This window comes from Anthonomus grandis, chromosome 9 (assembly GCF_022605725.1).
Source record: "Anthonomus grandis grandis chromosome 9, icAntGran1.3, whole genome shotgun sequence".
Lineage (NCBI taxonomy): Eukaryota > Metazoa > Arthropoda > Insecta > Coleoptera > Curculionidae > Anthonomus > Anthonomus grandis.
This window is the reverse complement of record NC_065554.1, coordinates 11,899,035-11,925,436: the sequence shown is the minus strand read 5'-3', so window position 1 is coordinate 11,925,436 and position 26,402 is coordinate 11,899,035. Positions and strand designations below refer to the sequence as shown.

General features: G+C 32.5%; 2 protein-coding genes across 2 annotated transcripts in view; both read left to right on the top strand.

The window, feature by feature from the left end:
- Positions 1–12,518, top strand: part of LOC126740288 (uncharacterized) — a 30,820-nt gene extending 18,302 nt beyond the window's left edge. The window contains exons 13-19 of the mRNA XM_050446247.1: positions 1,540–1,692; positions 1,815–2,001; positions 2,606–2,809; positions 2,902–3,032; positions 7,382–7,763; positions 11,420–11,596; positions 12,188–12,518. Coding sequence (XP_050302204.1) covers positions 1,540–1,692; positions 1,815–2,001; positions 2,606–2,809; positions 2,902–3,032; positions 7,382–7,763; positions 11,420–11,596; positions 12,188–12,315 — 1,362 coding nt within the window. The 3' untranslated portion in view covers positions 12,316–12,518. The remainder of the gene's footprint in view (positions 1–1,539; positions 1,693–1,814; positions 2,002–2,605; positions 2,810–2,901; positions 3,033–7,381; positions 7,764–11,419; positions 11,597–12,187) is intronic.
- A 7,814-nt stretch (positions 12,519–20,332) lies between these two features.
- Positions 20,333–26,402, top strand: part of LOC126740632 (uncharacterized) — a 35,257-nt gene continuing 29,187 nt past the window's right edge. Inside the window, exon 1 of the mRNA XM_050446735.1 lies at positions 20,333–20,491. The gene's annotated coding sequence lies outside the window, so the exon portion shown is untranslated. The remainder of the gene's footprint in view (positions 20,492–26,402) is intronic.

Genomic DNA, 26,402 nt, shown 5'->3' with positions numbered 1-26,402 from the left:
AATGAAACCGAACTGCGTCTTACCGCTCATTTCTTCAGAACTATTATGATTACGATGAATTATTCCTCATACTGTTTGGGGGTACTTTTCTAAAAAGTCGATCTAAGGCAATCCTCCGTTAGTTTGTGGGAGTCATATATTTTGTTAAATAGTCGTGTCAAATGGTGCATATGCACTTCAGCATATATGTTATCATGTCCTGGATTTTTACCATTCTTCAACAGTCCTACAGCTTGCTTCACTACGGACCTTATGATCGTTGGATCGCTCATTTGATTATGCAAGGTTTCCATGTTGTCTCTTCGGTTATCATGAAAAAATATTAGTGCATATCCTAACCAATACTTAAAAGTGTAGAAATGCCATCTTAAGTGCCCTTGTATAGTTAAAAGATCTGTCACTAGAAGAACTTTATGTCATACCTAATATCATGTGCTTCCTTCTATCTTCGGAGGGTATCTCTAGTAGGGCAGATAGAAAGACCCTCCAAAGTACCAATTTTTCATTATTAATCTGATAGCTACATTTGGCTATATCGAATATAGGTTCGAAGCTACCGGTAGTTTCGAAGATCCGAATCTAGCAAGAGTGTCCGCTTTCTCGTTACCGGCATTACTTAAATGGCTATAGGTACCCAAACAAGCTGAATCTTTCTTCGCCAGTACCTCTAAGACCTTTCTGCAGTCCGGTACTAGCTTAAAGTTCACTTTCTGTTCATGATCGTGCAGCTTTAATGGCGGCTCTGCTGTACGAGCAGATAGTGCTGTATTGTGGTGTCCGCAATTTAAAACTTCTATCCGCTTTTTTAAATAGCGAAGACTTCAGCCGGGTAGACAGTGCTTAAAGTATGCTCTCCCCGAATGTAGGCCTTGCTATTATATGGACCCTTATCCCACGACACAGTTGTGTTGTACTCTGTTCACTAATGGAGGCTTGTATAGTCAGTGATAATAACTTCCACATGAGCTTCATAATAGCCTCTCCTGATAATTTATTAAATACATGTAGGTATGGGACAGTGGACTTATTTTGTGATTGTTATTTTGAACAGGAAGAATGCCATTATAGAGCAAGTTCTAAATTTTTTTTTGGATTAAAAATTGCTAGGCCTTTGAAAATGAAACACTTAGTCTCGGTCTCATGAAAAGTTATAATAAAAGTAACATTTAAAACAAACATCTTACATATTTCACTTAAGAACAAAGCATCATCAGATTAAAAAAAAATTAAAACAAATATAACTACAAACAATACTTAAACTGCATAGCACAATTAGAAGAGACACACTGATATTACTTGCTTGACCATAGCATTGTTGTGAAAAAATTGCAATATATAACCAATAGTCTTTTTTCGCATATGGGTTACTGTATTTACTAAGGTTCCCAAGGCATTTTATATGTTTGAAAGAATTAAATCTAACTTACTCATGATTAGGAAGCTGGAGTTGCCTAAAGAGATTGTGAACATGAATAAAATTACTCAGCAAATTTAACTGGCCTAAAATACTACTATAATTACTAAAAGTTCTGTTTTAAGATTGTAGGAGTAGTCTGCAAAACCCCACAAGAATCCTGTCAAGAAGGATATTGGAAATGTGATACTGGAAATGAATGTGTAAAACTACCGTTTGTGTGTGACGAACTATTCGACTGTAGTGATAATTCTGATGAAGCTGCTCATCACTGTAATGTAAGTAGGAATTGTATTTCAGTACTATCATTATGTGAATAAAACTTGTGAGAAAAAATTTAAAAAATATATTTGAACGTCTTTATTTAACAATTTTGTTATAAACCACTTTTTTCTCCTAGTTACCAACAGCTTTAAGACTGGTCAACGGCACCAACAGCTCAAATGGTCGATTAGAAATCAGACATAATGGCATATGGGGCTCGATATGCGACGATGATTTTAATGAAGATGCGGCAAAAATTGCTTGTAGGTCTCTAGGATTTAATGGAAGAACTTCTGTGAGGAAGGAGGCTTTTTATGGACAGAGTAAGATCATCTATTCTATTGCTTTCTAAAAATGTTTTTTTTTTATATAAAATGTACAATATTGGCAACATTAAGTAAGAATGGCATACTATAAGTTAAAAGAATATATTCGGATTATATATACCAAAAACATAAATAGAGAAACATTCAATTTTAAGTTGAAAAAAAGAAAAGAGAATTAAATAACAAAAATTAAAAAAAGAATTTCTTAAAAAATGTTAGGTGGACAAGTAGAAGAGCAGATATCCTAATTCTGGTTTAATAACTGTTTTTTAAACTCTTGCTTAAATAACTCATAACTTAAAGTTTGAATTATATGAATTTTAAATGGCTATAGGTACCAAATAAGAAAAAAAAACGCAATAGTTCAGTTTTGTGCTAGACGTTTAAAATGTGTTAAAGTGATAAAGTTTATTGAGAACATACTTGAAGAACAAAATAGATCATACGATTAAAGATCTTAATAAAAAAATATATTGGTATATTCCTCAGCTGAGAAAGTACGTTTTCAAATTTAACAATTCTCATAATTTTTCTTAAAGATTTTAATTATAGTGGTATTGCTTATATTAACGTTATTGATACGAGTTCTTAAATTTTCTAGGCACTGGTCCAATATGGCTTGACCAAGTTTCGTGTAAAGGCAACGAAACTACCTTAGAAAAATGTACTCATTGGGATTGGGGTGAAACTAACTGCGATCATAGCGAAGATGTTGGAATTGAATGTTCCGAGTCTTATATTGAAGTTGACCCGAAAAGAAATACTCAAAACTCTGGAGAATGGAGTGATTACCAAAGCCAGACGAGTACGTAAAATCTTACGTTAATCTTAAATCGTACTTAATATCGTACTTAAGTATAAATATTACGATTTTAATTCAAAATTTTTATTTTTTAGCTCATTCAAATTATTCACCAGAACCTGTTAGTTGCGGATACCGTAAAGACAATATTTTCTTGCAATCGGACGACGTTCATTTCAGGGTGGTTCAAGGGTCAGTAGCAAAACCTGGTGACTATCCTTGGCAGGTAAAATATTTATAATTTTACCAAAATAAGTACCTTTTATTGGTATATACGTTTTTATTTAAATTGTTTATTGTTTTGTAATGTTTATTTATGAGTCATATGTACTGGTATCACAGAAAACAAGGTCGGTTAAATTATGACATAATTGGGCAATTTAGTATTATTATTAAAGGGTCATTTATCATTTTTGAATTAACCGAATATTTTATAAAATTGAAAATGTCCTATATTCTTTCTGACGATAATTTAAAGCTGTTCAGCAAAATACATGACGTTATGATACAACGTTACATCTTTTAGCATCCATCAACACCTTTTTTTTCTTATGAACCCCATATTAAATTATACTAAAATCGTTAAATAGTACTTGTAATTATCATTTGAGGCGCCCAATTCCAAAATTCTTCAAATGCAGTGAATCAATCCTTGCATGCAAATTTTACAGCAGAAGCAAAAAACATTAGTATACCTTTAACCAAAAAAAAGTGTTGATTAAAATAAATTCTTTATTTTAATCAACAATAATAACAATAAAAATAAATAATTTATTTTGTTATCTTACTAATTAAATATTTCCTACTAAATAATAAATCGACTGTAAAAAATAGTTATTTATGTAACAAGTGTGTAAGATGATCGTTTTTTTGTGAATGGGAACAAGAATTCCCATGAATAGAAAATGGGGATTTTACACACGTGTAACATACAAATATTTTTCTACTACCGAAGAAAATATTATAAATAAAAATTAAAATATATATTTTTAATATATATATAAAATATTAAAAATACCAAATTACTTTACGCATTAGTGCCTAAAAATACTTGTTTTTTACGCACTAGTGCCTAAAAAACTATTTTTTAGGCACTAGTGAGTAAAAAGTCAAACTTTATAAACCCTGGGTAGTGTGTAAAGTGAGTACTTTACGCACAGTAGTAGAAAAGATAGTTTTTTGTAAAAATAATACGGAATTAATGAGTTTTATTTCCGAACTATGGTATTAAAGTGTTGTGTCAGCACATGTGGGATTTAAAAAGTTTTGAAAAATTAAAATTAAAAAAAAAATTAGAAAATGCTTTTATTTTCTTCTGAATACAATTATTAAAACTTTCTAAGACCATCGCTTTCCTCCAGATACTTAATCTCCTTAACTTCTACTTCATCAGATGAACCAGTGACATGACCATTTTTTATAAGATAAATCTAAATATTTTATATTTTTCCAATCTAGACCAAAATGTTTCTGTAACAAGACATTTACATCTTTTAATTTTGCTGGTTTAACAATGCATTACTTCAGGATAGGTTCCAAATTTAAATTAGAAAAAGTCTTTCGTTTCTTTAAAACAGTTTGTACGCACCGACGTCACTTTTGTAATTTACTACTCCCTTTACAAATATTGCAGCTGATCCTTTTAAATTAATTTTTTTTAAATAATAATTCTTTTTGATGCTGCAAATCGGAAATGCCATTATCCAGGAGGCTTTATAATTGATTCGAGAACATTTTTCAAGTAAACAACTGTATAATCTTTTTCTAAATTAAGAACAGTTGCGAACTCGGCAAATCTCTTTCTATACTCAGAATGAATTATGATTTCTCTTTTCTTGACTTTTTTTTCTATTCTTCCAAAAACGCGGTCTGTTGGTAAAAATGAATTCCCCATTATGGGAAAAGTTACAGTGATTTCATTTACCCTAGAGTTCGTGTTATATAACCAGTACATAAGCATACCCATCATTGTTACATTTTTATTTTGACCGGGACATCCATCGTAAAATAGTAGTTAGTTAATGTTTTATTAGTGAAGTCTATCATGCAGAGCTTACGATAGTATCACGAGATTTCATTGGATCCCTTGGCGCCCACATTTTCTGTGCATGTATATGAAGTGATACTGTCCTTGGATTGTTTGTCAATTGAATTTCCTTCACATATTGTAAAATTAAAAAGGTAAAGCTGCTGAGTGATTTGAGACTCGAAACAACATCATATTTTTTTTTGGCAAGTCAAAGGAAAATTTTAATGTGTATTCTTTCAGTCGTTTTAGTTTTAAAACTTTATAAAATTCCCTTGCCTTAAGTTTGTGAATATGTTTTAAGTTTGTTGGTTTACTATGTTGGCGACTATGTTAAAATCTTTTGTATATATTTCCCAAAAATAGGCATACTTTACTGTCAAGTTTTTGTTTTCATCATAGTGTATTTATTATCCATAGTTGTCTTATACAGTGCCGCTCTTAATTTTCCCCCGCCCCCTTATTTTGCAAAACTTCAAAATGGCGGGGTACGCCATTTTGAAAAATAAAATGAAAGAGAAAGAGAGGTCACGCGATACATCGTTTGAAAGCTCCCACTGAATGATTTATGGTCCCAGAATATTAGCCATTACTTCTAACCATCGTAAAATCGCAGCCTTTCAAAATCTTATTCGCATTTTTTACTTTCTTTACTACGCCTGTTCAGGTGTAATTTGTTTGTAGGCGTGTTGTTTTAATTCATATTTATTTTATTTATAAGGTCAGTAGGCAGGTATTGCTGTTCTGATTTTTTCCTACAATAATGAAATTGGACACATTTTAGTTTCAGAATAAACGCCTTTACTTTTTCTTTTTTATCCATGCAATTCTTACTTTTCCTATCACCTCCTCTATCTTCTTTGGGTGGTACATTATGCGAAAAATAAGGTTTTGTAATATTTTAAACCCCAAACCTTGAATTTTCCAAAATTGTTAAAAAGACCTTACTTCAGGTCGATAAAGTTCCATCTTCACTTTTGATAAAATGTGTCATTGAAACCGAATTATTTCGTCCTTTCATACATTCATTCATTCGGTCCTTTTATAGCACGTCGTCTTTTTGGAATATTCTGTAATGTATATTTAAGGATAAAGTTATTTTGTTCTATTTTAGTAGCATTTATTTTGTAAAATTTTTGATGAAATCTTCAAATGTTATGCATGGATAAATTTTCACATGCAAAATTACTTTTTTATGGTTACACCTTGGATAAGTAGGTAAAGTATTAGGTCTATACCTAAAGAAAACAATACTTTTAACAAACATGCAAATTTACAAATATACATTAACCACATTACTTTTCGACTTTACTTTTTGTTTTAGTCCAGTTTTATGGATTTCGTTTTTTTTTCGACTTTTGTCAGGCGTAGCATTAGATGGGTGGAAGCACTTGGCATGAGACAGGCTATATAGCTGGGTACTCTCAATGGTTACAATTTCTTAGTACCCCCAACGCCAATGGCACACCAGGTTGTCCTCAATACCTAGGATGTGGAGATAGTGTCTTAAGTATCAGTTAAAAGAACGCCTCACTAGCTTGATTCTGCGTCTCTTTAGACCTATTAGTTTTCTGATGATACGGGCAGAGTACCCAGCTTTTGCTATAGCCTGTCTTAAGTGCTTCCATGCATCCACGGAGTATCTTGCTATTAAACATTCTCTTTATTGACTCTACAGCTACACATTTAGCTGTGTCGATTGTAAGTTCGGGGTCTACTGACAGTTTCGCGGATCCTAGACTACCAAGGGTAAGTACCATTAACTGAGGGGCCAGGCACCCAGATAAACGGAACCCTGTAGCTCTCCTTTACCAGTTTCTCTAGGACCTTTATACCGAGCCAGAGCAGATAGAAATTACATTGTTGCGGTGTCCACAATTTAAAAATTTCCTTTCCGGATTTTAAACCTAAATCTATACTATTGTTAATTTCTTTATTTTTGAAGATTGTTATTGACGATTGTAATGATTGATAGTAAGGCATTTTCTCTGCTGATTAACATAGTCGAAGCAGAAAAACCGTTGAATTTTGCACTTTTAAGTTATTCAAAAAAATATATTGTTTAAAATATGTATTTTTCAAACTGTATAACATCGTTTCATATGAAATATTTTTCTAAACAAAAAAGTTATAGTTAGTTGAAAATAACAAAGTTAGAGATCATCCAGATTTTATTTCAAATATGAATCATAAGAAAATAAGGGAGGAAGGAAGGAAAACTAGGCAAACAACTATTTAAAATGTATTTGAAGTGTTGAAATATTAGAAATGTTTGTTAAATATTTTAAAAACTATAGAATTTAATGCGGATATATGTTTTTAAAATTAAAATAAAAACATTTTTCATTTTAAGCAAAATCATACGAGGTTTTTCGATTTCACGATGCGCATTTATTTTTTTTATTATGAGGAGAAGCTAAATAAATTTTATTTTAAATGTTGTTCTAATACTTATGGTAGCTCCTGTGTGTATATGTGGAAATATTTAAAAAAATTTATATTAGTTATTAATAATTTGTATTAAATTGAATATTCCGCTTTAATTTTAGGCTGCCCTAAGAATAAAAGGCCAAGAAAAATCTGCCCATTGGTGCGGTGCCGTAGTTATTAATTCTATATGGGTTCTAACCGCTGCTCATTGCCTGGAAGGGTATCCTAAAGGGGCATATGTAGTCGTTGCAGGCGAATACAACATAGATGAAAATGAAGGTACCGAACAACAAGCCTTTATCGAAGAATATTATCTGCACGAGAACTTTAGAAAAGGACACAAAATGGGCAACGATATTGCAATGATTCGTCTTAAAGGGAAGGGGTTCAAGCTGAATCAGGATATTCAGCCTATTTGTTTACCAGATGAAGATGCTGATTATGAGAGGGATTTAAATTGTACGATATCTGGATTTGGTACTATACAAACTGGAAAAAGTGGTAAGCATAATGTCTTTTTTTGCAAAATTTGTCATCAAAATATAGGCCAAGCCTATTTAAGATCTATAGATCAAAGTGATTATTATTATTATGAATAATAATATTAAGTGCTTTATTATCAAGTATACAGAATATAAAAACAAGTAAATAAAAAAAGAACTTTGCTTATATATATGACAAAGCACAGTTCGTACTCACCTGGCGTAACAATTCATTAGATTGTATTCTCTTATTTACTTAAGATTATGTTGACAAGCAGTTTTTGACCTCGTTTTTAAAGGTGACAATACCGAGATGCTTATATACATAGCAGTTTATTGCAAGTGTCAGAAACATTTAAAAAAGATGTCTTGTATTTTGGAATTTTAAGAGTTCATTCCTTGTACTAAGACGGTAAAGATTTTTCAACAGCTAATTTTTTCAAATAAGTACGACTCATTTGTAAGTGCTAATATTATTTTCATCTTATTACATATATAAACGCACATGGTATATAAAGGCGGTCCCAGCAATATACCTTGGCAAACGACAACTACTTTATAATTTATTATTTCCGACAGTTTATTAATAATATATATAAGAAGGAAAGCGTTTTTCTTAAAAATCTTTAAGAATTTAAAAACAAACACAAACCTGCCCGATATCTGTCTCAACTCCCGGTAATTCACCTCACGTTGATATTAATGTTTTATGTTTTAGGATTGATATTTCATAAGAAATTTCGACAGGTAGAAGTCTTAAGACTAAACTTTTATAAAAGGTAAAAACACGAAATCTACAGCATCACAAATACATTTAATAAAATTACAAAGGTTACATGTTTCGCTCGACTAGAGCATCATCAGACCATAACATACACAAAACACCTGACATATAAGTAAACAATGCTGTAGATTTCGTGTTTTTACCTTTTATAAAAGTGTATGACCAGCATCTTTGGGATAATGGATGAATTTTTCGAGTTTAAGACTAAACTGACATCTGGCTTCGATGGCATAGTCTTTTTGTTAGGGATTATATTAACCCCAGCCTATTGTTTTTAACTTAATCCTGTCCATCGAGCAAACTGTATTGAAAGTCGGGGATTCTGATCGGGAAATCAATTACAGGCCAAAAATAATATTACTTTTCAAAAATATGCTAAACTATTTTATAATTTATTAAATTATTTTATATCAGTCAATGTTTAACTATATTTACAACAAATTTGTTTTGTTTCTCTAATTATAGTGGTGAATCAATTGATCAACATATTAGGTCAATATCATTTATACTTTCACAAAGCTTTTAATCGAAGAGAAAATATTAATTAAGTTTGAAGAAATTGTGTCAATATGGGCTTTTAGCGGGGTTAGTAGGATTATTACCTTCATATTAGCCTATTAGAACCTATTTTGTCAAATATGAATGCTTTAAACCAAAATTTTTTATTGCTACCTCGGGTTATCCATTAGATGAAAAGCTAATAATTCTGAGAAAAAGTTTGCATGCGTAATTTTAAAACTTTAAAACTTTAAAGTTGGAAAAGCCTTTAGGTGTTCCTACATAGCAGATAATTATGAATTAAATAAATTAATTAAATCTCATCAAACAGTATAAAAGTGCTGCAATAAGATCATGATTGATGGAGTCAAAAACCTTAGAAAAGTTGATCGGATTTGGTCGTCCAGTATTTTTTAACGGCCTTGGCCACTCACAAAATAGACTAATTTATCTAAGATCATTGAGTTAATAGCGGTTATTTCCATTTGATAAAGGTAATACTATGCAAAACATCTTCCACAACTCTGGGCCAACTAATATTGAAGGACACTATAATATTAACATTCATCCTTAGTATCTGGATTGTAAATTATAATTTAATATTTACCGGGTGCATAATTGCCGAACTTTGAATTTTTTCCATCGATTGAATGTTGATCAGCGAATTAAATAAAAGGCGCTTGTAATATCGTTTTTCTCTCTGGTTACTTATTTTTACATCTCAAAAATCTTAATTAAGCAACTTAAGGACACATATAAATAAACTCCGATAAATCGTTGAAAAAAAATATCAGGACGAAGACGTTAGTAGTGCATTTTTTTCATAAATAAGAACAAGAATTGGTTATGTGATTATTAGGAAAAATTGAAAAAGAAAGGCAAAAATACCGTTATTGGACACATCCTTTATCTTTAAAAATTTAATTTTTTCTGACGGTCAACAATAATAAGGCTAGAATTAGTATTTCCGTGGAACTATGGGCAGTTTGTTTGCTTGCAACGTCTCTCATGCAATAATGTCAAATGCTTATGTAGAAATGGGAAGAAAACACTTTATAATATCATAAAAATTTGTCACTTATTTTGACAGGTACCCAACAATAAAAAAAAATAAGCAAAATACGCTTCAAGATTTTTTTTTGCGTAAAAACGGCGCCACTTACGAAAAAAAGGTGAGAAAGGTTTTTTGTCACAAATTGAACGAGGAATTCAAAAATTATTTTTAATTTAAAATATCTGACTGGCGTACCATTTTTTTCTTAAAAAAAATTAAGATCATGACCCGTATGCGCGCCAATGGTGAACATACAATTCTTAATTGCATGACAAAAAATGCGCGATAACTACCTCTTAAAACCTTCTAAATTTCATTTGTATATCTCGATCGGTTTCAGAGCAATAAATAAATCGGCAATTTTTAAGAGTAATTTTAGAGCAAAGCATCGAAGCATTTGCGGAAATACGTTTATATAGCAAGCTGCCATTAGTTTTCCATGTAGAATCATCCCATGAAGTTTGTCGCACTTATTTACTAACACCCTGTATAAAAAAGTCAATGTTCAAAGTTAAATGAATGCAGATAATGAATATTAGAGAAAAAGGTAAAAACATCGCAATGCCGCTCGATCGCATTGTTGATTCCAATGGCACAAGAAATCGAGAAGTTTTTATTTATAAAGTTTTGCTTATTTATAATATTTTGTTTATTTTAGGTTTATTTCTATGATCCCCTATTCTACGTTGATGAAGATGCTTCCCTCATAAGGTGATGTTATGAAAATATCGATATTTTCTTGTGATAAGATCGACTTTAATTGCATTTTTGCCATGCTGTGGGATAAGTTTTTCCATGATAACAGTTTAAAAAAATACTCAAATGAGACCTTTTTCAACCAAAAACTAAAGAAAAAATACAGAACTTCACAAATGTCAAATGTAAGCACAAAGCTGTTTGATGAGATGGTATTTCGCAAGATGACATCAGCTTTTGCTTACGGTGTTTTTTAGTTTTAGTTAATTTTTTAGTAACGGTAGGAATGAGAATTTTAATTTTTTTTTTGCTTTAAAGGTGTTGTTATTTTTGCGCTTAGAATTAGATATATCTATTGCTACTTTTTATTTTTAATCCAAAATCTAATACCAATAAGTTAAATTAACATTATCATATGTGTTAATATATATCTCTGTTGTTATAACAACAGAGAATCGGTGAATATGTTTGTAAGCAAAACACCCCTCTTGCCCCTGAGCACATGTTGAACTCAAACAAAGTTGTTTACTAATTCTAGTCTTTCAATGTTCTAAGAGTGCGCGCTAATCCGTCAAAAGACCCGGTGCTAAGACGACCATTGTAAAGTCCAATATAGTTATATTAATAATAGTATTTGTTTCAGCTTATTCTCACAAACTAAGAGCGTCCTGGGTCCCGGTTCAACGCATGGATATATGTAAAATGGCGCATATTTACGGTGAAAACATTGGAGAAGGCATGATCTGCGCGGGTGATTTAAGCGGGGGAGTGGATGCGTGCGATGGTGATAGTGGTGGACCACTCGCGTGTTTAGAAGATGGTAAGCAAAATTTGTATTTGTTTACAACATACATTGGAAATTAACTTTTCATTTAGTTAGGGAGGGTTAAATAAACGTCTCTTATTTATCGACATATGATTCGGTATTATTATTCTCCTATAATTTAATAATTTAAAATAATTTCTCAGGTTCATTCATGTATCCACTGTTTTTGTTTTAAATAACTTTAAGATTACCCAGATGAATATCTATGGTCTAACTTCAAAAAGGGCTGTAGTACCCCTTGGGTTAAGTACAAATTTTAAAAAGTACAAAGTCCAGTAGGTACCTGTACACTTTAGCAAAGTTTTTGATACGAGTTTCATAAATCTTAAATGATTAAGCTCTAATCTAATCTAAGGAAATCTGGTTTTTCTCAGGTATCCATATTTATTTTAGCTTATCCGTCGAAAATTTCTGGAGAATTGCTTTCTTGTAAATAGCATGCATATGCTAATGACAATTCACTGACCACATTTACCCCTCACAGCACTATCGTGTGACTGACTGCAATTCGATGTTGTCGACTCGAAAGCGCAGTCGCAAATTATTGCATGCAAAAATCACGTACTAAACATTTTTCCTTTTTAGGTGTTTTTACTTTGTATGGATTAACCTCATGGGGTCAGCGTTGCGGTTATGCCAATAAGCCAGGAGTTTATGTTAAAGTGTCTTATTATAAAAAATGGATCGAAAATATTATGAAAATGCATTCTTAAAACAAACTTGTTATCTTACTTACTCTTTTAATTACTTTTACTTGTTTAGTTTTTCATAATTTCTTAATTAAGTTTCGAGTGTAATTTATTAAACACAATTTAACAAAATTATAGAAATTTTGAAGGTCTGTGATATTTATAGATAGTCGAGGATTCTACCATTGCGCCTGCTAAAAATAATGAAATAAATATATTTTACGTTATATTGGTTTTATTTCATTGCTAATATTCAAAATTAACAGCTTTTAATTATTGTTTACTCAATTAATCGATGGTTAATTTTGTTTTCAACGAAAATGTGAACAGAAAATTACAGTAGAACCCCGATTATCGCGGATTAGCCCGGAATCGCGATTATCCGAAATCCGTATTTCCAGGTCAGATCAAATATATTTTCCGTTTTTATGAAATGATTCGGAAAGTCCTACGTATTATCCGAAATATAAGTTTTTGTTGAGTGCGTTGCTGCATTGGCTGTATGCAATTTTCCAAGCGCGTTTGAGGAATTAGATGTTTAGATAGAAGTAAATTGCTTAAAAAGATAGCAAGTAATTTGGATGTTAAGTACCTTTTCAGAATGGAAAAAGATTGCGAAAAACGAGTAGAAATTTATAAATACACGTATTATCAGTCTTAGATATTTTCTATTCGAAATAACATGAATTCACATTATTTCAGATAATTTTACTGTAACAGTATTTATTTTACATTAAACTATAGATGAATGAGCGTCCTATTTGTCCAAAATTTAAAGCAAGTATTTAAATCTTGACAAAAAGATGTATGCAATAAATTTTGAAATATAAAATATAATTAACGTACGAAAATGGTATCCTTAGTCTAAAAATACAAATATATTGCCTTTCATTCCAAAACGAGCCACGCTTAATAACTTCTTTAAAAAAAAACATGTCAATTTAGTTATGCAGGGGAACGTTTACTTTTATATTTGACAAAGTTCTGTCAATCACTCCTTACGTTCAGCTAACCTCACTTTGATATGCCGGTACCATACATACACATCCAAAAAAAATATAGTAATAATAGCATCCAATTTTATGCTACATATTTCAACATCGACGCGAGGTGATTCAGGTTCTCGAATGTCGTATGAGTTTAAAAATTTTCGAGAGATCTGCAGTGGCAGTGGTTCCACAAGGTAGGTTGCCATTTTGTCAAAAGTCCCAATCTTTAAATTGTGGCCACCTAAGCCCTTTTTAACACGATTCGGTATTTTCCTGAGTAGCTGGTAGGATCCAAACAAATTATTGTATTGAATATATTCCGGTAAAAATTTAAAAAAAAGCTATAAACTTAATTTCTATAAATTTATTAGGTATGTAAAACATATTTTAACAACAATACTTATTTACAATCCCGCGTTTAATTACTTCAAATCTTATTTATTTATTTCAATATTTCGAAGTTTTTTAAAATTAATATTGTGAAAGCCGCGTGGTTACATTTATATTCTTTATTGGTAAAACTGTAAGAGGGTAGTCATTCCTAAATTGCACAAAAACCCTGAAAAATCATGAATTTTCCCTAGTTCCTTACGTCAACAATATATTTATTTTCTACTTAAATGGTCTATAAATTTGTGCAACCAGTCGGTCAGTTTTTGCTTTGCGTTTTTAAAAATTTTAAACGGAAAGGGGTATCGAGTAATAGCTTGTTTAAAAGGTCTTTTAAAGTCTTTTATTTTGACGTTTGATTTTTTTAAATTGGTCGATTCGTTTTCGAGAAAATTAGAAAAATCTTTGTTTATCTTAATTTGTTCAGATAGAAAACAAAAACATGAAAATATCAGTTTTTATTTTCAATAAGTGTTCAAAATGTTGCCCATTTTGGCTAAACAATGATATAGGCGATAATAAATATCCTGACGGACATTTTCAAAAACATGTTGTAGGATATCATGGCAGCTGTCGATGATGCGTTGACGAAGTTCATTCAAACTTTCAGGTTGGGGAGTAAACACAATAGATTTCAAATGACCCCATAGAAAAAAGTCTAACGGTGTTATATCAGGAGATCTAGCAGGCCATTCTATAGGCCCCCTTCGCCCTATCCATTTATCTGAAAACTCGTCGTCTAGCCATTGCCGAACGGGAAGAACATAGTAAGGAGGAGCGCCGTCTTGCTGGAAATATATTTCAGCCTTATCAAGTATAGGGTTTCCATCATCATCGATTTGGTTTTCAATGGATTCAGTGATAAGCGGATTGATGGTATTTTCCAACATAAATGTCTCCATTTAAATTTCCGTAAATAAATAATGGTCCAATCACTTTATTTCCTAAAATGCCTGCCCATACATTAATTTTTTGAGGGTACTGGGTATGCCCTTCTACAAATGCATGAGAATTTTCACTGCTCCAATATCTACAGTTATGCTTATTAACAAATCCATTTAGTCCTTTTTTTCCCTTTTCAATCAACGCACTAACCAAAACTCTTTATTTTACTCTCGGCTCGTGTTTCGCTAACGATGTGAGCAGGGCCGTGCCTAGGGGGTGGCTGGTTCGTGGCCCGCACGAAGGCGCCATGCGACAGGGGCGCCAAAATGAAGAATCAAAAATAAAAAATTATAAAAAAAACAAAAAAAAAACGACACAAGCAACATGCATTTGCGAATACATATATTATCCAAAATCCAAGCAAATCGTTCGCAAAAAAATTATTCCAATATTGGTAACTATAAATTAAGTTTAAATTTATTTTAAAAATTATTTTGCTTTTTATACACTATACAGTTTTAGAAAAAATGACTAAGCATGATTAATTTGTAATTGCTATTGGGATTATAACGTATGCCATGTGTTTTGCTGACAATGACTTTTCCTATTTGGGCGCTAGCGTTCCGACAAGACGACAGTGATCCTTGCTGTCTATTGTCTTTGGTATAAATTGATAACGGATTAGCCAAAATAGCGCGCGGCGCACCTTCTCGCTCCTGATACTGTCCGGTACGGTATGCTGCAGAAGTTAGTTGGCCTTTTTGGCGTACTCCGGCTCGCCTGTTTTCTGTTTGTTTTGATTTTTGCTGTCTAGTGTTTTATCCCGACTTGGTTGGCAATTGGATCGATTCAGACTATGACTTCATTATCATTTATTAATACTCGGTAGTTTGTTAATTTGGTTTATTTGTTTGTTACAAAACTGTTAAATAAGTTAATAAAAACGCCTCTCCTCCTAGTCTGATCTGATATAAGGTATGTTTATTTTTATTTATTTTAGTTATAGGTAAAATGTATTATACCGGATATTGCATTTTGCATTGCATAGCTAGGCAAGACTCATAAATTTTTTTGATATAGACGTCTTTAATTATTTTTAAATTAAATTAAATAATATTTAATTACAGTGTTAATTACTTAAAATATTTAAATAAATAAAGAGCACTAAAATATACGTCAAACAAAATAAAAATTATTAAATATTACCCTGTATACCTATACTTAACGTGCATACCTCTTATTGTTACTACTTTTTTGTAATTATACTTTTTTTTAGTAATTTACAATGTTCCCAAAGAGAAAAAAACTATCCGGAAGTGAATTTAAAAAGAGAAAGCAGATGCGGCAGTCGGAAGAAAAAAAAATGGAAGGTGCCATACAAAAATTTTTAAAACCCAAAGAAATTGGCAAAAATGAATCCAGTACGTCTAAAGTTAATTTTTCTAATCTCGATAGTACCAGTGCTAGTGATGAACTCAGCTTTCCTTCGTGTAGTTCAAACAAGAACCAGGTAGACAATGCTTTAAATAATAGTTCGAGTGGGAGCGACAGAAGTGATATAAGTACGGAAAAAGAATATCCCCATGAATCCAATTCATCCGATGAAGAGATTGAACTTGGTTGCAACGCTACAATAGCACAACAATGTGTGAGCGATACCGATGATTTGAGTGATCCAGCAAATTGGCCTTCACCCCTTACCGTAAAATACATAGATTTTTTAATTGCTCAATATAAAACCCATGACTTAACTTTAAAAAATTTTGTGTTTCCTAAAAATTCAAACGGCAGAAGTTTTTCGTTGGCCTATTTTAAAAGGAAATTAAAGAACGGGGAGGAAATTTTAAGTGAATGGCTAAGATATTCAATAAAGTTAAATAGTGTTTTCTGCTTTTGTTGCAAAGTTTTTGGTCAGTCTTCACAAAACATGTCGTCATTAATAAATGATAGCGGCTTTTCTGATTGGCGACACATAAGTGACAAGTTGTCCAAGCACGAAAAATCTGCAACCCATTTAAACAATTTTAAAACTTGGAAGTCGACCGAAATGTCAATAAAAAATAAAACCACCATTGATGGCACTCATCAGACTCTCTTCGAAATGGAAAAGAAACATTGGTATGCAGTAATTGAAAGGCTAATTGCTATTATTCAGTATTTGGCAAGTTGTTCCTTGCCATTTCGTGGAGATTCTAATGAGCTATATGTAAATAATAATGGCAACTTCTTAAAGGCAGTGGAAATGGTGGCAAAATTTGATGCTGTCATGGCTGAGCACTTAAGAAGGATACAATTGTCAAAAAACCAAAAAACTTACCATACTGCTCATTATCTAAGCAACAAATTTCAAAATGAAATAATTTCTTTAATGGCACAAAAAATTATTAAAACCATTATCGATAAAGCAAAGATTTCCAAATATTTCTCTATAATTGTTGATAGCACTCCAGATTCCAGTCATACAGAACAAATAACTATTGTTATTAGGTTTCTAAATGAAGTAGAAAATGCATTCGTAATAGAAGAACACTTTCTGGGTTTTTTTTAATTCTAGACACTACTGGTCAAGGATTTTTTAACTTAATCCAAGTAGAAATACCTAAACTGGGATTAGATTTACGAGATTTACGTGGCCAAAGTTATGATAATGGCGCAAATATGAAAGTAAAGCACATCGGTCTCCAAAAAAGAATTTTAAATATTTACCCTAAAGCTTTTTTTGTGCCCTGCGCCGCACATACATTAAATTTGGTTATCAACAATGCGGCAAAAATTAATCATGAAACTATTAATTATTTTGGCTTAATTCAGGAGTTGTTTGTTTTTTTTTCAAGCTCTACTTATAGATGGGATGTTTTGAAAAATTATGTCAAAAATTTAGTTCTGAAATCTGTTAGCGAAACACGCTGGGAGAGCCGAATTAATGCAATTAAACCCCTAAGGTTTAATTTAAAGGAAATATTAGAGTCCCTCTCTTTTCTACAAAATGATACCTCAAGAGATTTAAGCACAAAACATCAAGCTGCTGCTTTACTTGGAAAATTCAAACTTTTCATTTTATTATTTCTACTGTCATCTGGTATGAAATTCTTTCTAAAGTCAATGTGGTAAGTAAAGTCTTACAAACTTCAAATGTGGACTTAAATTCGGGTATTGACGCTTTAGAGAAGTTGCTTAGTTTTTTAAAAGACTTACGCGACGAAGAAAATTTTAATAGGTTTTATAGCATTGCGGTCAACTTATCAAATGACCTAAGCATTAATATAGCATTTCCCCAAGTTCGTCAAAGAAAAGTAAAAAACCAGTTCTCGTATGAACATAATGATGAAGCAATTATCGACCATAAGGAACAATTTAAAATTAATTTTTATTACTCTGTACTAGATGTTTGTATAAATTCTGTAGATGAGCGATTTGTAAGTTTAAGAGAACAGTACAGCAACTTTCGTTTTTTATTTAATATACAATCACTAGATGACAATATTCTGCAAGCCTATGTAAATGATCTATATGCATTATACGTTAATGCGACAGATCAATCTTGTGATTTTGATGGTGTTGAATTATATAACGAAATTATAGCTTTAAAACCATTTTTGACAGAAAAATTAACACCATTACAAATTTTGAATTATATTTGCAAGAATAATCTTGTTTCATTATTTCCCAATATTGCAATTGTTATAAGATTATTTCTGACTTTACCTTTAACTGTGGCATCAGGAGAGCGTAGCTTTTCAAGGTTAAAATTAATAAAAAACTATTTGCGCTCTACTATGTCACAGGAAAGATTGAGTGGTCTTGCAACAATCGCAATTGAACAAGACATAGGCGAAAAAATTAGCTATTGTGAATTAATATCGGATTTTGCATGGAAAAAGGCAAGAAAGGCAACATTTTAATTCAGTATTTTTTAAAACCTATATATGTCTGCATATGTTTCCTTATTTTCTTTTATGTTATAGGGACTTGTTATTTTTTTTACTGCTTTTATTATTAATAAGTGTTCCTAGAAATTTTTTTTTATTTAGTTTTGTAATATTTTATGTTAATGTATTATGACTGAATGTTGTTTTTTTGTTTATGCTATGTTAATGTGCGCTTATTAAAATAAACGCTATATATGCTGTGTGCAATAAACTGTTATACGAAAAAAATTTTTGTCATTATTTTAGTGGTGGCGAGGGGCGCCAATAATTATCTTGCACGAAGGCGCCCTCACCTCTAGGAACGGCCCTGGATGTGAGCATCTTCGGGAGAAGGTTAAAACTCTTCAGTTAGTAGTCAGGATGGAGAGTAAAATAAAGAGTCTTGGTTAGTTGTAAAACTGTCTCGTAATTTGAGGTTCCAACCATAAACGGTCGACACGAATTTCGGTGGACGGTGACCGAACCAAGAATTAAAACGTTAGAATTTTCTGCTGTCTAACCTATTCAGACGTTCGAAAAAAGATTTTTTATAAAAATTTAAGTTAAAAGAAAAGAGTTTTTCACATACGATTGCAAGGATAATTTGAGTAATAGCACTCATTACTTGATTTTAGAAAGGTCAGATGCGATCTCTTGAGAAGCTTTACTGCACCGTATTTGGATACCCAGATGAAAAATCAGTTGTGCGCTAGTAAATTTTCTACGTATTTTAAATTTGGTTAGCTTTCTCAGATCTCTGCACAACACCACAAGCTACCTGCCAGAAGATACGCCACTCTGCACAGTTTGTTCCCGACCAGATAAATAACTCTTAAATTACTTTAGTGTAACCCATCTAACATCATATACAGAAAGATTCTGCAGAAGAATTTTAATTCATCCAGCCAAAGGTCTTAGATAACTCACTGAACACCGCTGTAGTCGATTCCGTTGTCTCCGATAACACACTTCGCTAACGATGTTAGCATCTCCAAGAGAAGATGATAAAAATACTTACAAATGGCCTTATGAAAGGTCTTGGATTAAGTCTTTATCTTTGATAGGGTTTTCAAAGACCTAGGTCTATCAAAGTTCGGACAAGTTACGAAATCTTTTAGGAAACCCATAAGATAAAATAAAGACTAATGAAAAATCCGGGATCTATAAGATTAATTGCAACGACTGTAATAAAAAATACATAGGATAAACTAGAAGATCAATTAATGTCAGATTTAAAGAACATGTAGCTCATGTGAAACATGAGCTACATGTTTTAAATACTGGTCACTTTGTAGAGATAGACAACTTAAAATTACTTAAACCAGTTAATACCAATAGAAAATTAGATGCATACGAAACTTTAGCTATATACAAAAATAAAAAAAGAACATTTACAACAGGGATAAAGGTCCAATCCCTAAAGTCAATTATATAGTTTAGTTAGTGTTTAAGATTTGTTCGGTCATGCTTCATTGCATTTTCCGCTCTATTAGTTACGTCATTCCCGAAGATGCTAACAAATTTAGCGAAATACGTGTCGAGAGCAAAAATAAAGAATCTCGTAATTTACATAAAAATATATTTAAATATTAAGCGTGCCAAAAGCTGATTTAACAAGTATGTGATAACTTTATTACTATCATTTACCGATATGCTTTAGTAATTAAGAAATACAAACACTAATCAAATTATCTAAAAACCGATAATTGTAATTGTCTCCTTGCCACCCTTGCACGCTATTCTACGCTAAAACTCGAGGGTAGGAGAGCGATTTACCCCCATTGGCGCCCACGATGGCGGTTTTCCCCTTTCTTGCCAAACAAAATGCATAGAATCCACCTGTGTGTTTCTTATTCACCTGTGAAAGGGTCATTTACTCTTTGGCGGTGTAGTAGTGTTCAATGTAGGGCGCAGAAGTTAAATTAGAGCTTTATTGTCACAGGAAAATTCGTTTAATGGTTTTTTGAACTGGCGCCAACCGGTTGTGGTGGACTGGATTTTGACGTTTAAGATTCATTGAATCAAAAAGTAAGTTTCATTTAACATTTCTAAATATTATGAATGCTTAATATTATCTTTAGCTTATATATAGCTTTTTTTGCATTAATTTATTAAAATACAAACGGAAGATTTTTTTAAATTATTATAATTTGCAATATAATTTGTATTATATTTTTCATCAATATAACTATTTATTAGAAATAGACTTATTAATATACGGGTCACAGGATATTTATTTATTAATGGTACACAACAACAGATTCGTTGAGTCAAAATATTTGTAATTTTAATATACATAATCCTTATATCCAACCTCAATATACCTATGTTCAAAAGTTAATTATCAGTTAGTCTTTTTATATTTTTTGAGTATTTTATCAAAACTGACAAATTTTTTTTGGGATGTAAGAATTTTTTTTGCTTTTAAAAGCCCAACTTTCTTTCTGCTAGCCTGTATGTATTGCCTGAATGCAAAAATTAATTCTTTGATAACAAAAAGGGTAAAGTTGCCTGCGCCTATTTGATAAAGGTGCCGCTTGCGGAGAACTTTGCGCAAAACCCAATATCAATAGTACCTTAAATAAATAAATACATCATAAATCACTTGGTGCAACATTCAATTTTGCTTAACAAATTTTTAGAGATGTTTTTTTGCCACCAATCCACTACAATTTATGACTTTGGTTCGTTGTCGAATTCCTTCGTTCCTTTTCCTGTCCTGTTCACTGATGCTAAGTAACATTGACTCCATCGCTCTTTGCATCCCTAGCTGTTTTCCAGGCCACATGTCGCTACTGTATCAAAAACTTTGCTTTAAAATTTAAAGAGACTTCACTATTTTTAAATATATACTTCATATTCCCGAAACCATCCAAGTCAGTCTTACTCTTTGTGTTATCCCCGTGGTTTGGTATTCCTTGCTTAAACTTACTGTATGCCCCAGATAAATATGGTCCTCACAAATTTTTATTTCTAATCCGACATTCGCATCATTAGTTTATTAAGTTCTTTCAGCATAGGACTCAGTTGTTGCATGTTGCTGCTTATTAGGATGAAGTCATGGGCAATTCGAAGATGGTTCAAAAACGACCTGTTAATATTTATGCCTTAAGTTTCTTATTGTAGTAATTTAAAGGCATTTTCAGCTCTAAGGTGACATTTTGGGAATATGATATAGCCTTGACTTACTCTATTTATTTTGATTTTATCTGTCTTTAGATTTCCGTTCATTTTGAGATGCATAGTGGCATTTTTTTAGGTATATATTTTTCAATAGGTTTTTATAGCGACAATCTATTCCCACATCATCCATTGCTTGGATGAATGCCCACATCTCAATTAAGTCAAACGTCTTATGAAAGTCTATAAATTCCAGAAGGAAAGGTGTATTGTATTCTGTTGTTCCTTCTATTAATGTTCTTATGGACTGCAGATGATCGATTGTACTAAACCCCTTGCAAAACCACCCTTGCAGGCAGTTGTCGGTCAATCTAATGGTAATGATCTTGGTGAGCAGTTTTTACTTGAGACAGAAGACTTATTGGGGGTAATCATTTTCTATATTGCTTCTAATAGTAGTAAGGGTAGGGAAGCTAGAGACTAGGAAGAAGTAGACTAGTAAGTTAGTGAGAAAGACAGTAAGCTAGTGTCTTAAGCTAGGATAGTTTAATAGCATAGAGTTCTATTTTGTTAAGCTACTAGCGTCTTCCTCTACTGGTTTTACATCCTGGCTTCTGTACCACCCTCGTCTGGCCGGCAAAGCTAGTGTTTTCGAACGGCAAGTGCGTAGTGTCGACCTGCTTTATTTTTTTAAAGAGATAACCGCGTGCTTCTAATACTAACATGCCAAAATTAAGTGCCGAGATTAATTTAAAATTTGTACAAATGTATCGTGAGGAAGAAAGTCTGTGGAACGTCACTATTCCATCACATAAAGATAAGTCTATTCGTGATTCAGCACTACAAAAAATAAGTGGTAGATTATTAGAACTCGGCATAGAAATGTCTATCAAAGACTTAAAAATGAAGATAAAAAATTTACGAGCCACTTACTGTCAGGGACTGTCAGAAATTGAAAAATCAACCAGGTCTGGAGCAGGTTCTAAGGACGAGTATAAGTCAAAATTAAACTGGTTCGATGAAATGCACAGTTTTATTAAATGTGTACCAATGAAAAGGAAAACAATGGTAAGCCAAGGCACCGCACCATCATTGTTAAAGTAGGTTTTAAAAGTCTCTCTTCTCGCCATTGTTGACATCGAAGAATGATTACTCTCTTGTTGACATAAGCCTTCAAGTCCTGCAGTTTCTGTTCTCCAAGAGTCATGGGAGGTGTTTCCTGCATCAATATCTTCGCGGTTGACATCACTGCTGATTAAATATTTTCGATTTTCTTTTCTCAACCAATTGTGTAAAGCGCATGCTGCCAATACAACTTTGTCGACTGTTTCTACATTGGTTGCAATTGGTTTCTGGAATACACGAAATCGGCTTACCAATATACCAAAGGCATTTTCCACTATTCGTCTCGCTCTAGATAGTCGGTAGTTGTAAACTTTCTGTTCCAGTGTTAAATTGTCACCAGGGTAAGGTTTCATAATATAGGTTTTTAATGGAAATGCGGCATCCGCAACAATCACTCCACCCTCTGGTAAAAGATTATTCTCTAGTTCATTATATATGGAGTAATTTTTAAATACACTTCCATCTGATGCCATTCCACAAGCCCCAACATCAACTTAACGAAGGCAATAGTCATCATCTATTAACGCCATAAGAAAAATACTGAACAGTTTTTTATAATTGAAGTACATACTTCCACTATTACCAGGAGCAATTATTTGAATATGTTTTCCATCAATGGCACCATAGCACAAAGGAAAGTTCCATCTCTTTCTAAATCCATTTTCTATTTCCGCCCATTCTTCAGCATTATTTGGTATCTGCAAAAAATAATAATATACCTATTTATTATAATAATTATTACTAAAGTGTTTCTTTTTTTGTTGCTGTAAGACAGTCAAGAATCAGCAATAGATGAAGAGCAAGATAACAGCCAAGTGAGCCAAGCCAACATTGAAACTAGCAAAGAAAATAATATTAACAACTGCTGCAATGATAATAGTGATGACAGTGAAGATGTTTCAAATTCTGAAAATTGTTCATCACGGTCATCTACATCTGCGACACGTAATACCAACGCAACGAGTCTGCGATGCCAACTGCGAACACTACTAGTAAATCAAATGATAAAATTCCGACTCCGAAAAAGAAAAAAATTGCAGAAGTGGCATAAATAAAGTCGATAAAGGATAATTTAAATAGTACACATACGAGTGAGCATTCTACAGCACAACAAAATGATCATAATATTTTTGAAACTTTTGTGAGTAGCCAACTGAAAATGTTATCTACTGCACGAGCTATTATGGCTCGGGACAAAATCAATGCCATATTATCTCAGTCTTGCATGGAAGATCTGAACCGCGTAAACACAACATTTACATACCAGACGCCTAGTAGTCATTGCTCTTCAGATTCATACACAACAATTAATACTGTACCATTACCACTTACATCAGGAGAGTCGGATTTGTCAATAATTACAGAAAATGAAGCTAATAATTAACGATAAAATCCAATCGACGAGATTAATTTAGATTTTTTACGCCAGGACAATGAGAATCCTATTGCTATAGCATTCTCCAATGCATAATTTTTTTATTACCTTAGGTATTTGTAATATTATGATAAATACAAATATAAAGTTATTATTAGTACTAACCTTTATGTTTTCTTTCAATGCCTTAAAGATTTCTTCACATACCTCTGGTATGAATTTAGATATGGAACACCTTGAAACCCGATAAAAGTGACTCAGTATTCTGTAACTAATGCCGGATAAAAGAAAATCTAATGTGATCTCCAACTTTACTCTTGCTGGTAAAGCCTCTCTCATAATATGTCGTTGAATTTTTGGCATCACAAGACTCAACAGAATATCAAACTCATCTGGCACCATTGGTAAAATACTGATATACTCTTTTAAGTCTTCATTGCGAAGTTCTTCTAAAACCAGTGCGGATGATCCACGTTCATTCCATTTTAAAATCCATGGTCTTGTCCAAACGCGTTTTTCCAATAAAACTTCTGTTAGTTCATCCAATGCAATTTGACACAGTTTTCGAAGTAACTTTTTTAGTCGTACATTGTTTTTTTTAGAAATATTTACCATTTTCAGCGAATTTGTTGCTCTATTGATCTCGCAATAGTACTAGCTAATGGCTTAAAATTTCCTAGCCACATGTAAACCGTTCTAGCATGCGCCAAGCCAGGACAGTAACTCAGGTTAGGACACCGGAATATCTAGCTTGCTATCCTAGCTTGAAAAACTAGCCTCGTGTAATCCGGGCAATACTGAGTCGGCCCGTTCTCTTAGTAAAGGCTTATCCGCTGTCTCAGTCCAGATCTTTAAGACCTTTCCGTTGGAGTGTCGTAAATTCAAAAATTTGCCTTCTCAGGCGACTCCAGCTAGCGCAAATTCCTAATATATGGATTGAAGTTTTTTCAGAGTTACTGCAGAGTGGTATTTTGGACAGAGCGGACTTTCTCTTATGCCAAGAAGGTGTAGATGCCTGTTTAGGCAGTTATGCCCGGTTAGACTTCCCACCAAGTCTTTGATCTCTGGTTGGCTCTTCGCCTTACTTTAGAGCCATCATGATCTGGTATCATCTTCTTAGCCTGTTTACATTCTTCTATTCTTCTCCAGTTCTCCTTGTTTTTTTTCTAGGTCCAATTATTAAGTTCCTGGGAAATTTGTTTCTTACTGCCAGTCTTTTCCATGCGTCTTGCACTCCTGGACTAGCGCTGAGCTGGCTTTGGATTCTTGGATCGATTTGAGGGAGCTTGACTATCAAAGTAGGTACAAGTCTTTTGGTTACCTTTCAAGGTTTCCCGCTTATTTCCAAGCAGAGGTGTTTGCTATAGAGTAAACACCTTTGCTTGGAAAACTGTGGTATGTTTCCCTAGCGGAAAGAATCCTCCTGTGTTCGTTCCCATCCAGTACACTCCGGCCAGGCTGACTTGGTGCATTCCATTCATGACCCATCCGAATCTGGTCAGAATTTCTACCGGAAAGTCTTTTTTAGTTTCTTTAACCTTAGTTTACCACTCGCTGTAGTACATCTGGATGTCAGAATTGATATGTTCTTACACATTCTGAGAACGACCGTCATATGGCTATCCAATATTAAATTCTTAACAATAATTGATGTATTTTCACGATATGCACAAGCATACCCACTGAAGCCTATCTATAATGCAATAACTGTTTTGGACAATCTATCGATATTTATTAGTCACCAAGGAATACTTCAATTAATCACTTGTGACGATAGTACTGAATTTAAAACAACCCTTATGATAGATTTTGGTAAAGTTCATAATATCAAAATCATTAAATGGAAACTCACAAATCAACTAAAGACTTTATTCAGAGAATTTCCAATGATATTTTTAAAATCTTAGATACACGTTCTCTGGATCTGTTACTAAAAGAATGTTATATTCGAAGAACTTCATGCTTCCAGTAGTTCCAGAATGCACCGATAAGATAAGTTATCTAATTAATCTCGATACTACTAATGCTTAAAATAGGTACTGGAATCTGACACCTAAATGTATATTTGTAAGTAATTTTCTCAGTATTTTGTTATAAATATTTCATTAATTTGTCTATTTGGCGTACAAGAAATTAAAGTACACAAATAAACAAATTATTTCATTAATTTTTTTATTTGTTTACTTGGATCTGATAAGGGTGAAACAGAAAAATATTGATTTTTTCAACATCAAGATCTTGGTGGGTGCAAATCTAAAAGTTGAAGCCTTCGTATCTACTACACCCTTAATTTAAAGCTTCAACAAAAAAATTAAGGTG